A 14,655-nucleotide genomic window follows, 5' to 3' on the forward strand; every position below is an offset into this window, starting at 1 on the left:
TGCATGAACTGTGGTTTTTATCGTGTTGGAAGAAAACAGCAAAAGTAAGAGGGAATTAATGGCTTTCAGCCCCGACGCCACTAAGCTAATTCTGATGCGTCGGGTCCGCTCTGTGTTTACCCATTTATGTGGAATGCGTTTCCTGCTCTCATTTGCTGGTTGTTGAAATAGTTTTGTGAGCTTTAACCTGAGATTCTGGCATTTCTGGTAAAATACATTTATATTCAGTCAATTCAGGATTTAAAGAATCGATATCGCTTCCTTCAAGCTACTCACCTTTCTCTGTCCACCTCCACTTTCAACTGGACTACTGCCAATTCGAGGTCACGCCCAGTAGTGGGGGGGACTACCGGGGTCGGCGGCCTGGTGGTGGTCGACGGCAAATAAAAAAATAAAAAAAAAATAAAAAAGGTTGCTCATGCTCATGCTGCCCCGACATCAGGCAGCGCATATTGGGAATGGCATATGCACAGATGGGTTTTCTATCGTCCATTTGCTTGGCGGGGGAGTCTCTGGCTGGCTGGAGCGGCATCTGATAACCAACTCGCAAAATAAAACAAAAATACGAACAAAGGGAGGGATACAACATGAAATGTGGTGACATTCCTTGTTGGAATGTCAAAAGAAGGAATGTTGGGATTCAGAGATTCTTTTATTGCTACGATATAATCTGCCTTATGATGAATGCATTAATAATATGGTTTACAGTATTATTTTATCAGTAATATTCCTTACAGGGTTCATATTGCATTGAATATGTTTGTCATCACATTCATTCTATGCACAGGTAGAGTTCATTTATACACATTGCATATCTGTGCTTGTTTAGAGTTGATGTTCCATCCAAGAGGGTTTTAAGCTTCACTGGTGAGAGTTTCCAGGTGATACATGTTGAGGGTAGATGAGAACATAGCAGGTTAATTGCATGCATGCTTACAATACACATAAATCTAGCAACAGGCCTGAGCGAAGGCCCAAGTGTCTTCTGCTCCTTCTTGAGACTTGCTGCAATTTAGTCTACTTAGTAATTAATGACGAGTGTCCATTATTAGCTCTTAGAGACCCTGAAGCTTGAAGTTTATTACCGTAAAAGGCAAGTGATATAGAAAAGAGAAGTTAGATGTCTGTTTATAGTTATTAAGATGTACATGATGTACCCTTGTCTGTAAACAATGTATTTTTGACCTGTATTTGACGTGTACATGGGGGCGTGATCCTCTATGTTATAAAACCAGAACCCAGTGTATTTTTGTCAGAGCAAAACAGGCCATATGCTGATGGTTGTTCTCCTGTGTTAATAAACTCGTCGTTTGATTGCACTTGTCTGGTGCCTCCGTCGTTTGTTGTCTGGTCTGCAGTTGATCGATCTCGCTTCACAAACAAACACGAAAACAGCAGACATTATGATACAGACTTAAAATTTGCACCGATGTTTTTTCGAAATTCTATACACGAAAAGTGAGCGCGAGAGCCCTCGGTGCGCCTGCTCGCTGCTGAAGTCAAAGTAAACTTTATTGTCATCTCCGCTACATACAGTACAGTATATAGAGAGACGAGATGAGGAGGCTCCAGTTACAGCAGTGCAAGTAAACAAACAATAAATATAAGAAGAGTAAGAAAATAAATAATTTTCATCTTCACCACTGTATGTGGAGTCTAGCAGTTATCTTTGTGACAAACATAAAGGCTCTTGCGGTGCCTGCGGGCAAAATTGGTGCTTCAGGGCACTTCTGAACTCCTTTCAGGCTCTTTTACTGGGTCTTGTTTCACTAGTGTGGGCTGTTATGCAGTGAAAGCAGGTGGGAAGATGTGAGGTACATTTCTTCAAAGAATTTGTTTTGGAAAAAATATTTTTTTAATTGGTTATGAGCAAAAATTGTTTATATAAAATAACTTTTTTTTTTTTTTAAAAAACCCCAGTTTCAACCGTAATGTGAAGTACACATTTTATTTTTTTTCCCCCCCTTTTAGTACACAACAGTCATTTTGTAAAGAAGATTTCTCAAGCAATGATCTACCCAGAACAAACATATTTATGAACTAAACTTGACAGATTGAAATGTACATCGTCTTAGTGCGACCTGGTAGATAAATTGTAAAACAAGTTATATATATATAAAACTAAACAAATATACAGCCAAAACAAAGTTGTCAGTGTAAGTAAGATGTGAACTGAACTGGGAACATGTTTCTCAGGTCTGGCAGAACAGTAGCTGATTCTATAATGAACAGAATAAATAATAACTGATAGAAGAAGAACTTATTTCTATCCAGTCTATTCACAGATGATCCTGCTAAAGTGGGTCCCCCAATCTCTCCTGATTCTGGACACTTGCAAGTTCTCACACCTGGAAGTCAAGCAGGTTCCGTTTCTCCCAGGATGCTGCCATCTCAAAGGGGCAGCAGCAGCAGATGGGTGCCTTTGTTGACCTAGGAGGGAGAGCTGGAGACAGGTATTCTGAAATTGCCAAACAAAAACCAAAAATTCAAATTTTTTGTTGTTTTTGTTGAAATTGCTAGTTCTAAGCATAAAGTCAAAATAAGAGAAAGAGGGGTGGGTTGTTTTTTTGTTGTTTTTTTGAAATTGCTAGTTCTAACATAAAGTCAAAATTTAAAAAAAGGACATCATTAGAACAGGAAATCAACTTGCATGCCTATTCATTCCTGAGAAGGTCTCTTCGCTTTCTCCCAAAGCCCTTGTACGACCTTGCAGGTAGTCTTGCTGCTTTGCATTGTCCGACATACTCCTTGTATGCCACGCCAGTGGAGATTGTTGGATCAAGGTTGATAAATCCCTCTTCCTGCTGTGTCCAGTGTCTGCTGGTGTGAGCGGGCATGTACACAGCTCTCGTCTGCAATAGGTCAGGTTCCTCATCCTCTTCAAGTACAGGTGCATCCTCTTCCTCCATCTCCAGGGGAAGATCTGGAGGCAACTTTTTCTCCGTATGGGGTTTTGGGTTCCCCATTCGATAAAGGATATCGTAGTGGAGCTTATAGAGAGTGAAGCCGAAAACTTTTTCACAAACTGATGTGGAAAGGATCCTGTACTTTTGGAGCTCTGCCTGTGTCATCTTCAGCTCCAGGAGTAGGTCCTTCAGTTTCTCATAGGACACAAAATCCTTATTCATGATAAGTCCCACTGAGCTGACCAGCACCAAGACCTTGTTCCGCGTGTGCTTTTCAGTCTTCCCTGGAATCCTCTTCATCACTTGGGGCAGCCATGGCATTCCATGCTCTCTATACCTTTCAAGGTTGTGACAATCAATTGCCTGTCTTGTCCACAGGAGGGCGCCTAGCAGGGCAACAGCACTGCACTGCATATGAAAGGTGCTGAAAATGCAGTGACATGTGCTTAAAAGGTTTGTGTAAAAGACAGAGAGAGAGACACACACACACAGACACACACACAGAGAGACACACTAAGTGGATCTACAGGGCAAAATTTGAATTTCAGTGCTTTGTGATCTGCCTGCCTGTCATTCTGTGTGGCTCTCTTTCGGCCCCTCTCTCTCTGTGTCACACACACACACACACGCACGCACGCACACACAGAGCGGCTGAGAAATGAGAGCAAAACAAGAGAATTGAGTAGAGATGTCAGTGTGAGAGAGGGCCTGTGGTGCTGGGACAGTGAGTCACAGTGCATGCTTTACCTGGCTGCTGCTGCCGAAAGGTCCAGTAGCAGGCGATGCGCTGCCTACTGGTCCCAGCAGGCGGAGGAGAGGAGGAGGAGATTTGGAGGCAGCGGTGGGCTGAATATGGGTTCAGCTGATTCGGGCCCTGTGAAGCTTGGATGGCTGACTCTCTTGTGTTTCCTGTTCCTGGCATGTCCTGGTGCACACTATGAAAGGCAGCAACAAGTTTAATATTCAGAAACCTAAAGTATGTATCAGCAGCAGAATGGAGCTAAAATAAATGTTTGTTTCAGTTCTATGAAGCTTTGAGTATTTTGGATTAGTAGCACTGCTGTGTTTGTTGCATCCTATTGCTGTAATTGTTTATATGCTTTATATATTCTGAAGTAAGTTGATCTATAGAGTTACATCATATTCTATAAGGATGTTATGTGTTTGTATACTTTCTGCCCAGTTTGACCCATTTAGCAGAAGTCAGCCTGTTTGTGTGCTTTTTTTTCCTCCTTCACTTTTGTAAAGTGGAATTTGGAAACTTCAACTACAAGGAAACCAATGTAGCTTAAAGGAAAAGGGGTGACGTATTAGAAATGCAGTTTTAAGAAAAACTACATTAGAAATCAGGAGATCAGCTTGTGCGCTCTGGAGATAAGCTGTTGTGCCTCTGCACGTTAAGTTACAGTCAAAATTAATTTCTCTGGAGATCACCGGGTTTGAGTTGAACCGCGTACAGAGGTTCTCATGTACTTTTGTTAATGTTCTGGAATGAAACAATTGAATTTAAATTTTATGAAATTAAAAAAAAAGAAAGAAAAGAAAAAAACAGAAGTGAGCCTGTTTAAGGCTCTGATATCTATTCTGTATGACTCAAAGCAGTTATGACAAGGTCTGCTTTCCTCACCCAATAAAGGAATATTTCATATATCAGTCTACTCTTCATCTTATCAGCAACAGTTATCACAGCTCGTACATTTGCTTTTTACACATATATGTAGGCATTGAGCCAAATGTAGTAATGGCAACACACTGAAGGAACAATATTTGTCTCTTATATATAATACATGTATATATACACTGTCAAAGATAGAATGTCTTTCTCTGTGCTTTGTTTGAGTGTCTGGGGGGGGGGGGTTTAACTTCTGTTTTGTTTTGTGTGTGCAGATCCCATTTATGTTACACTGAAGCTTAAAGCTACACAGAGAAAGAAGTAATTTGTACAATACAAAAGTGAAAAAAAACCCCTGGAAAATATAGAGAAAGCCTAGTACGCAAAAGCACTTTCCCCAGATAATCCCAAAGAGGAAGAGTACTGCCTTTTGTGTTGAAATGCACAGCAAGTGTCACACAACAGCTTGTGACACTCAATTGCCTGTCTGGTCCACCGGAGGGCGCCCACCAGCTGGCAAGTCCAGTGCACTGCACATGAAAGGTGGTGAAAATGCAGTGACATGTGCTGTTTGTGTAAAAGACAGAGAGAGAGAAACACACACACACACACACACACACACACACAGACACACACACACACACACACACACACACACAGAGAGACACACTAAGTGGATCTACAGGGCAAAATTTGAATTTCAGTGCTTTGTTATCTGCCTGCCTGTCATTCTGTGTGGCTCTCTTTCGGCCCCTCTCTCTCTGTGTCACACACACACACACGCACGCACGCACGCACACACAGAGCGGCTGAGAAATGAGAGCAAAACAAGAGAAATGAGTAGAGATGTCAGTGTGAGAGAGGGCCTGTGGTGCTGGGACAGTGAGTCACAGTGCATGCTTTACCTGGCTGCTGCTGCCGAAAGGTCCCAGTAGCAGGCGATGCGCTGCCTACTGGTCCCAGCAGGCGGAGGAGAGGAGGAGGAGATTTGGAGGCAGCGGTGGGCTGAATATGGGTTCAGCTGATTCGGGCCCTGTGAAGCTTGGATGGCTGACTCTCTTGTGTTTCCTGTTCCTGGCATGTCCTGGTGCACACATATGTGCGGCAGGATGAGGCCTGCAAGTGGCAGGGCAACACATGATCAGTTAACGCAATAACAGAATGGCCTTGTGGGTCTGTCTTTCTCTGTGCTTTGTTTGAGTGTCTGGGGGGGGGGAGGCTTTAACTCCTCTTTTGTTTTCTGTGTGCAGATCCCATTTATTTTACACTAAAGCTTAAAGCTACACAGACAAAGAAGTAATTTGTACAATACAAAAGTGAAAAGAAACCTGAAAAATATAGAGAAAGCCTAGTACACAAAAGCACTTTCCCCAGATAATCCCAAACAGTAAGAGTACTGCCTTTTGTGTTGAAATACACAGCAAGTGGCACTCTCTCTCTGTCACACACACACTCACACACACACACACACACACACACACAGAGAGACACACTAAGTGGATCTTTTTTTTTTTTTTTTTTTTTTTTTTTTTGACCTGTCCCGTTTGGTTCTTTTGCCATCAGAATTATTGTCTAAAGGCGAAGAAAGATGCCCAACGGATTTACTTTACCAAATTGACCATCCCAGCCTTGCCGTAATGGTCCATTTGATTCACCTTTTATTGTTTATTTTATTTTCACTTGCTGAATACGGGACAGACTTAACTGGGGGAAAGAAAGGGGAGAAAGAAAGAGGGAAAGAAAAACAGCGGGGAAGAGGGACGGGGAAAAAGGGCAAAAAACCAAAAACCAACAAAATAAGCAGACAAAAAATACATATATCGATCATCTGGTTCACCTGTTGAGAAAGAAAGAGAAAGCAAGCAGAAGAAAACGAGAGTAATAAACAACATCACAATGATCTATGGGAATATGACAGTAAATACTAAATATTAAACATTATTGTGCAGCACGTAAGATCGACAGCGCACAGTGTGCTTTGAGGTAAGAGCCAAAAAGGGTGTAGTTTGTGTGTGATCACCTGTGTGTATACCTGTGAGCATGAACGCGCTTGTTTTTAAAAGGTTCCTTCATGTAATGATCTGCTAGAGGGTGTGGGGGGCCACTGCCCCGTCCTCCAGGGCATGAAGCAGGTATGGAGGAGATCAAAACTCCAGACATCCAGAGGCCCCCAGAACACAAGAGACCAAGGAAGACCAACAGAGGGGCAGCCGCGTCACTATCCAGAAAGAGCTGAGGAGAGTCCCAGATGAGGGGTCACTCAGCAGCCGCGGAGCAGAAGCCGGGGGGTTGCAGTGACGTGCCCGTGAGCTCCGCCGGCAGCCAGCTGTGCCTGAGTGACCGAGCCCTGGGCCGAGAGGCCGAGGACACCCCGCCTCCGAAGTGGCCCGAGCGAGCCCCAGGCTCCAGGCCCCGATAAGCAGCCGCCAAGGAGTGAGCCGGTGTGTACCTGGGCGCCCACCCCCGGACACAGAGAACCACCAACGCACCGATGTCTGAGGCCGTCCACCACCGGCAGGGGAAGTGGTGGGGGGAGATAGGCCTCCAAACCTTGGAGGGCCTGAGATGTCCCCAGAGAGGTGGCGTCTGATACCCAACCTGACATATAGACACAGACATACAGGCACACACAGATACAAACATCCATTCCCACCCTCATGCTCTCATAGGCAATTATTCCACACTCAACCAACGCGGAGACAGACATAAAGAGACGCTGTACACACAATCACTCTCCCCAAGCGTACTCTAAGAACCGGGTCCGGGTACCCTTGCCCCTGGAGGGGGAAACTGCACCCAGACCCAGGTGGTGTTACCCTTTTCCCTGCGGTGGGGAGAAGCAGACCGCCCCGACTCCGCAGCAGCAGGGAGGCCCCACATTCCAGACCCCAGTCGGACGGCCAACTCCTCCTCCTAGCCCCCCCGCTCCAGCAGGCCGCAGAAAACGGGGGTGTGTGAAGACTCCAAACCTCCCTCCACCCGCTCATATGTAGTGTTGATGTATGTGTGTTCTAAGGTGCATTTAAAACCCAGGAGGGCATGGAGCTACCTGCCAGAGCAGCAGGTAAGCGTATAGCCCCTCCTGCTAGCCCTCAATGTCTACGTGTATTTAAAATTGAGAGGTGGGCAACGACGCCAGGGGTGAGGTGTACACCCTGATGGTAATTTGGATTCTGTGTGGCGTGCCCACCCCCAAGATCCTATATGTATGTGTAATGAGAGTGTGAGTAATGTGAATGTCTAAGTTGTGGGATAAAATTGAGGCAGAGGCAGCCAGAAGGGGACAGAGGGGGGGATGCCTCCCCTGCACCCTGGTGACACACCCCTACCCCAAGGCCCTGCATGTGTGGGTGACTGTGGTGGAGCGAGAAGAGGGAGGCAGCTGGAGATGGGGAGGGAAGGAAGGGAGGGGCAAGTGACCCCTCCCTGGGGCCAGCTCCCCCGCTGACCCCAGTAGGCACCCCCATACTCTGCAACCCGCCAGGGAAAGGGGGGCCACACTAAGTGGATCTACAGGGCAGGGGGGGGTTAGGGTTAGGGGTTAGGGTTAGGGGTTAGGACGTGGGTTACGGCCCGTCCTCCCTGGGGAGGACCGAGGTATGCACGGTCCTTCCCTCCGGGCCCCTCCCTCCCCGGTCCCAAGAAGACCAATCCTGGTCTTGAGATTGGGGTCGATTGATCTTGGTCTGCATACGGGAGCGACCCCTTTCCTCCTTGAACTGCTGAAAGTTGATTTGCTCAATGACGTCATGAATCTTATTCTTTTTCCTGATGAGACCCATGAATATTGCTCTCTTTCCAATATTTTTGGGAGGAAAGTGTTTCATCAGCACCTCTTCTGCTTTCTCAAACTTACTGTTTTTGATGAAAATCCCCACGATCATGTCTTTAAGAGAAGTGGACACCTTTTCATACTCCTGCTGCGGGATACTGAACTAGGGTAGGGTTAGGAGGTGGGTTACGGCCCCGTCCTCCCTGGGGAGGACCGAGGTATAGGGGTTAGGGTTAGGGGTTAGGGGTTAGGGAGAGGAAAGTGTTCCGGTCCCTAAAGGGACGCGGAGGTGCACGGTCCTTCCCTTGGGCCCTCCCGCTACTCCACTGCCTGTTACGGCCACCAGGCACTAAGCGCCGTCCCCGGTACCGTACAGGGATCCAATCCTGGTCATCCTCCAGGTAGACCATTTTTTTGTTTTGTTTTTTGTTGTGTTGTTTTGTCTTGTCTCTGGTGAAGCCTTTGTTATCTAATAATGAAATTGTGTGGATGATGCAGCCTTTGGTATTATAGTTTAATAAAATGTATTTGTTTGTTATTTATGAATGTAGGTATGAATGGTAATGTATCTAATTAATAATGCAAAAAGATAATAAAATGAAAAGAACGAAAAAAGTGATTTTTTAATAAAATAAAAAATTAATTAATTTTTAATAAATTCAAAATAGGCCAATTAGTAGTGTGCCCGGGGCAACGTTTCGACCCAACAGGGTCTTCTTCAGGCCAGGGCACACGCTGTACAAACTGAAAAACTGGCTGCTGTAAGCTATCAGGAGATGTTGCTCCTTCGGCTGTCAGGGCAAGAATGAGGGTGTTCAGCACTCCTCCCTTATATAGCCTCTGATGAAGTAAACTGAAAATGCAGTTTTCAATGAACTGATGTTTGGAGTTTTTGCAGCCTTGCCAATAGTGATGAAAAAATAGAAAATAGAAAATGTGCATATAATTGAGTAATACAAAATTGTTTTTTAAGGTTTTTAATAGTTTTTAACCAACATAAAAGTTTTAAATGAAACTTCGTTTGAAAGTGTTTTTAGTATTTTATGAACTGATTTTAAATATTTTTTTGGTGTTTTGGTGGTTTTTATATTTTTTCTGTTTATTCATTTTTGGTGCTTTTAATTATATTTTTAATTATGAATTTTGCATGTTTTAAAGATAAACAACGTTGTACACAATACTAACAGGAAAAATTATTTTTAACTATTTACAAACAATGTGAACAAATAGAAATGAAGTTTTTGATGTTTTTTCAAGATATTTTAGAGTTTTTTGTGTATTTTTTTGTGTATTTTTTTGTTTTTTTGCAGTGATGTTGTGTATTTTTCAATGTGTTTTAAAACAATGTTAATGAACTATTGAACATGAGGGTTCCTCACATGAGTGAGGTTTGGGGAATGAAGGGGGGGTTAGGGTTAGGGGGTTAGGGTTAGGTTAGGGTTAAGGGGAGAAAAGCCAGGAGAGGATGGGACAAAAGTGTAATAACTGGAAAAGTAAGAGGCGTAGAGGGCTGATGTTTGTGTGTAGGCGGGGGTTTTGATGGGTGGCGGACGCTGTGGTGAAGTGCCGGCACCGATGGCCTTTTCGGTTCTGGAGATATGGCGAATCGGACCAAAGAGGATGGGACAAAACGGTCCCAATTGGAGAAACGAAGGTCCAAAGGGCCTGGTTCCACTGGCACTGTGTTGCCTGTGTCCGGGCGCATCCGTGGGCGCCCGACATGGCACCGTTCAGAGTACCTTTGCAGGATGGGGCAGTGGTTGGAGAGAGGTCATGTGATGCGCCCACGCATGCGGAACCCTACCCCGACTCCACGGGTGGCCGCCCTGTCTTTGTCAGACCCTCCTATCTGGAGACAGAGCTGTAAACCTTTTGGTAAGATGTCTCCCTGCACAGAAGCGCTTGCAGAAGGAGACAGCAGAAGGGAGAGAGCAGAAGCAGGCCTTTGGAGCACTGCGTCACCTGCTCCTCCGCTCCTTTGGCTTCGGGCCGCAGACTACAATTGGAGAGCAAGACGTCGTGGCTTACCACAAATAATACAATCTCTTGTTGCATCTGTCAGTCTCTTTGCTTTGTTTGAGGGTTTGGTTTTCCAAAGCACGTCAGGTGCCTTTCTCTCCCTCTCTCTGTGTCACACACAGAGACACACAGACACACACACACACACACACGCACAGGCCAGCACACGCACGCACGCACACATACACACACACAGCGGCTCACAGGTCAGGGCAAAACAAGAGAAATGAGTAGAGATGTCAGTGTGAGAGAGGGCCTGTGGTGCTGGGACAGTGAGTCACAGTGCATGCTTTACCTGGCTGCTGCTGCCGAAAGGTCCCAGTAGCAGGCGATGCGCTGCCTACTGGTCCCAGCAGGCGGAGGAGAGGACGAGGAGATTTGGAGGCAGCGTTGGGCTGAATATGGGTTCAGCTGATACGGGCCCTGTGAAGCTCGGACGGCTGACTCTCTTGTGTTTCCTGTTCTTGGCATGTCCTCGTCCACACTATGAAAGGCAGCAACAAGTTTAATATTCAGAAACCCAAAGTATGTATCAGCAGCAGAATGGAGCTAACAATAAATGTTTGTTTCAGTTCTATGAAGCTTTGAGTATTTTGGATTAGTAGCACTGCTGTGTTTGTTGCATCCTATTGCTGTAATTGTTTATATGCTTTATATATTCTGAAGCAAGTTGATCTATAGAGTTACATCATATCCTATAAGGATGTTATGTTTTTGTATACTTTCTGCCCAGTTTGACCCATTTAGCAGAAGTCAGCCTGTTTGTGTGCTTTTTTTTTTCTCCTTCACTTTTGTAAAGTGGAATTTGGAAACTTCAACTATAACAAAACCAATGTAGCTTAAAGGAAAAGGGGTGAAGTATTAGAAATGCAGTTTTAAGAAAAACTACATTAGAAATCAGGAGATCAGCTTGTGCGCTCTGGAGATAAGCTGTTGTGCCTCTGCACGTTAAGTTACAGTCAAATTAATTTCTCTGGAGATCACCGGGTTTGAGTTGGACCGCGTACAGAGGTTCTCATGTACTTTTGTTAATGTTCTGGAATGAAACAATTGAATTAAAATTTTATGAAATTAAAAAAAAAAGAAAGAAAAGAAAAAACAGAAGTCAGCCTGTTTAAGGCTCTGATATCTATTCTGTATGACTCAAAGCAGTTATGACACGGTCTGCTTTTCTCACCCAATAAAGGAATATTTCATATATCAGTCTACTCTTCATCTTATCAGCAACAGTTATCACAGCTCGTACATTTGCTTTTTACACATATATGTAGGCATTGAGCCAAATGTAGTAATGGCAACACACTGAAGGAACAATATTTGTCTCTTATATATAATACATGTATATATACACTGTCAAAGATAGAATGTCTTTCTCTGTGGTTTGTTTGAGTCTCCGGGGGGGCGGAGGGTTTAACTTCTGTTTTGTTTTGTGTGTGCAGATCCATTTATTTTACACTGAAGTCAATGCAGTACTGTTTAAATACAGGGAGTTTATTGAAACACAAAGAACTTCAACAAAGCAACAGAGAAACTAAAAAGCTTGTTATATATGCATGTATATATGAAAACACAGGTTTCTAGCTATAGCACAATTTCCCATGGGGCAACACCTCGCACATGTTTTGTAGCTGTACCAAAGAGGGACGAAATAACAAACAAAAAAGAGAAACATATTTGTCAAGAAATTTTACCCCCCAAAAAGTGGCATTTAAACATGATATTCTACTGCCTTCTGGGGGAGGGAAGGAACAACGGTTTTTCTCCTTCTTGCCCCCCTCTGGTGTACAATTTCTTTTTTTTTTTTTTTTTCCCCCCCCCTGTCCCGTTTGGATCTTTAGCCATCAGAATTGTTGTCTTAAGGCAAGAGAGATGCCAAGCGGATTTACTTTACCACTGGATCATCATGGCCTTGCCATATTGGTCCATTTGATTGACCTTTATTATAATTGTGTATTTATTTTATTTTCAGTTGTTACAGTCGGGACAGACATGACTGGGAGATAGGACAGGGAGAAGAATGAAAAAAGAAAGGGAGAGAAAGAAAAATTGAGGGGAGAAGAGATGGCGAGAAAGGGGAGAAAAAGAAAGAAAACAAACAAAACACCTGGATCACCTGTATGGAGAGAAAAAAAGAGACAACAAACAAACAAAAAAACAAACAAAAAACAGCTACATAATAAATACAGCACCCTCTGGTGTACAATTTCTTCCTTTTCCTGTTTAAAAAGAGTTCACATATTTTGTCATTTGACTGTAAGCAGTGCATGGAGGAGATGCTGTTTTTTGCACGACGGTCTGCCACTTCAGCCTTCCCTTTCTTTATAAGGCTGGAAAATACTTCAGACCCCTCCTCAGGCAGTAAGGGGCCTGAGGAGGGGTCTGAACTGTGGGCAGCGGTATGAGGAGAGAAGGGGGCAGGACTTGATGGTGGGTTAAGGTTGGGGGTGCGGGAAATGGGATTGAAACCCCTCCTTGCCTGAGGAGGGGTCTGAACCGAGTGGGGTAGAGGCTGGAGTGGAAAATGGGTTAGGGTAGAAAGGGAAGGGTGAACTGCAAGACAGTCACACAAAACGCAATCATCTCCTTGCACTAAAGTGGCTGCAATCAGCTGGAGGTCCAGGCTTCAGTGGATGAGGGTACAGGTACTCAACGGGTACAGGGGGCAGCCACGGCATGTCGGTCATGGGCTGCCGAGGTAAAAGAGGAGGTGAGGAGGAGGAGGGGTGAGTGGGGAGAAGGGAGGCTGAAATATTCACGTCCTCCTGCCCCTCATAGAGGGCAGGAGGACGTGAATATGAACAAGGAAATGAAGTTCAGACCCCTCCCTGCCTAAAGGGAGGGGCACGGGTAAAGGGTGAGGGTGAGGGGGAGAAGGAAGGCTGAACTATTCACCTCCTCCTCCCCCCTCTTTTGAAGGCAGGAGGACGTGCACGGTCCTGAACTTGCCTGACTGTCTGGTTCCACCACCAGCTGAGACACAGTGTAATTCTCTCTTTTACACAGCACAATGGGATTCTTTAAGCGTAAATCTGCCCGATTGGAGATCGGGAAGGCTGCCCCATCCGACACTCCTTTCTTTATAAGGCTGGGAAATACTTCAGACCCTCCTCAGGCAGGAAGGGGCCTGAGGAGGGGTCTGAACTGTGGGCACCGGTATGAGGAGAGAAGGGGGCAGGACTGGATGGTGGGTTAAGGTTGGGGGTGGGGAGAATTGCTAAAAGTCCTCATCTCGTCTTCCAGTCCCTTCTTTCCTGTATTAATGAGAATCCTGCGACAGTCAGTTCAGACCCCTCCCTGCCTGAGGAGGGGTCTGAACTGAGTGGGGTAGAGGCTGGAGTGGAAAATGGGTTTGGGTAGAAAGGGAAGGGTGAACTGCCAGACAGTCACACAAACGCAATCATATCCTCCTTGCACTAAAGTGGCTGCAATCAGCTGGAGGTCCAGGCTCCAGTGGATGAGGGTAAAGGTACTCAACAGGTACAGGGGGCAGCCACGGCATGTTGGTCATGAACTGTTGAGATGGAGATGAATAGCTGCTGGGGTAAAAACACAACAACCCAACTATGGAAGGCTCCTCACATACCCTCGAGGACACTGAGCAAACCGCACTCAAATGAGGGCACCTCAAGAGCCGAAAGAAACATCCAAAATTATTGTTTTCAGCCTGCTAACACAAACGAAGTGCTTTGTCCAATGGGAATCCAAACAGAAGCATGAGAGGGAGAGAAATAAAAAAAGGAAGAAAAATCTTTTCATTTCAGACTGTTGAGGCACACTTGGTTGAGTGGAGCTTCAGTGTCACTGTAAACTGTCTCAAACACATTCACTTCAGTAATTATAATCTTTTAAACGGCAGTAGATCAAACAAGCAACAAGAAAAACTACTCTCGTTCAATGTAACAAAAAGCACTGTAACAGCTTCATATAGCAGAAGCTTCTCCTGACCACTGGAGCCTAGCTGAATTCTACAATGAACAGAATAAACAATAATTGAAAGAAGAAGAACTTATTTCTGTCCAAAGGACCCGCTGAGCATTGGAACTTAAGAAAGGTGATCACACCACTACTCTCCTCCCACTTTTCAAGGCTTATGGGGATGCCTCATTTACACACTGGTTCCACTGTTCTAAACATACACATTGCAGCTCTACTGGTCGAGTGAATGTTGTCCTTCTCTGTGCTGAATATCAATAGAAGTGCAGGAATCTGTTCATCTAAACCTGTAATAAAGTTGTTCAGATGCAACGATGTGGCTTGTTCTTACAAAGAAGGGCCTTAGAAAGATTGCTTACTGCTCTGCCTTTAGTCCCATTTTCAGCTCCATCACTGGTATTCAGTCCAAAGTT

General features: G+C 44.8%; 1 protein-coding gene across 4 annotated transcripts; it reads right to left on the reverse strand.

Annotated features, from left to right (window-relative positions):
• Positions 1 to 1,940: 1,940 nt before the first annotated feature.
• On the reverse strand, positions 1,941 to 14,626 carry LOC109203832 (uncharacterized). Of its 4 annotated transcripts, XM_019363608.2 has the most exons (4): positions 14,602 to 14,626; positions 10,605 to 10,793; positions 5,424 to 5,634; positions 2,497 to 3,351 (listed from the first exon to the last, which is right to left on the reverse strand). In XM_019363608.2, the coding sequence occupies exons 3-4, from the start codon at positions 5,597 to 5,599 to the stop codon at positions 2,655 to 2,657; spliced, it is 873 nt and encodes a 290-aa protein (XP_019219153.1). In that variant the 5' UTR covers positions 5,600 to 5,634; positions 10,605 to 10,793; positions 14,602 to 14,626; the 3' UTR covers positions 2,497 to 2,654. The 4 variants fall into 4 exon arrangements, 2 of the variants coding, with proteins under 2 accessions (XP_019219153.1, XP_019219152.1); XR_002063489.2 differs by lacking the exons at positions 2,497 to 3,351; positions 10,605 to 10,793; positions 14,602 to 14,626 and adding an exon at positions 1,941 to 2,458 and having other exon boundaries at positions 5,424 to 5,972; XM_019363607.2 differs by lacking the exons at positions 10,605 to 10,793; positions 14,602 to 14,626 and having other exon boundaries at positions 5,424 to 5,972.
• Positions 14,627 to 14,655: the final 29 nt, after the last annotated feature.

The sequence above is a fragment of the Oreochromis niloticus genome, linkage group LG10 (genome assembly GCF_001858045.2).
Source record: "Oreochromis niloticus isolate F11D_XX linkage group LG10, O_niloticus_UMD_NMBU, whole genome shotgun sequence".
Lineage (NCBI taxonomy): Eukaryota > Metazoa > Chordata > Actinopteri > Cichliformes > Cichlidae > Oreochromis > Oreochromis niloticus.

Bases quoted from the DNA above. Each gene is read 5' to 3' on its own strand.
- LOC109203832 (XM_019363608.2), bottom strand. From the start codon at position 5,599: ATGCCAGGAACAGGAAACACAAGAGAGTCAGCCATCCAAGCTTCACAG. The intron at 3,352-5,423 runs GTAAAGCATGCA...AAACCTTTTAAG, and splicing joins CTTTCGGCAGCAGCAGCCAG to CACATGTCACTGCATTTTCA.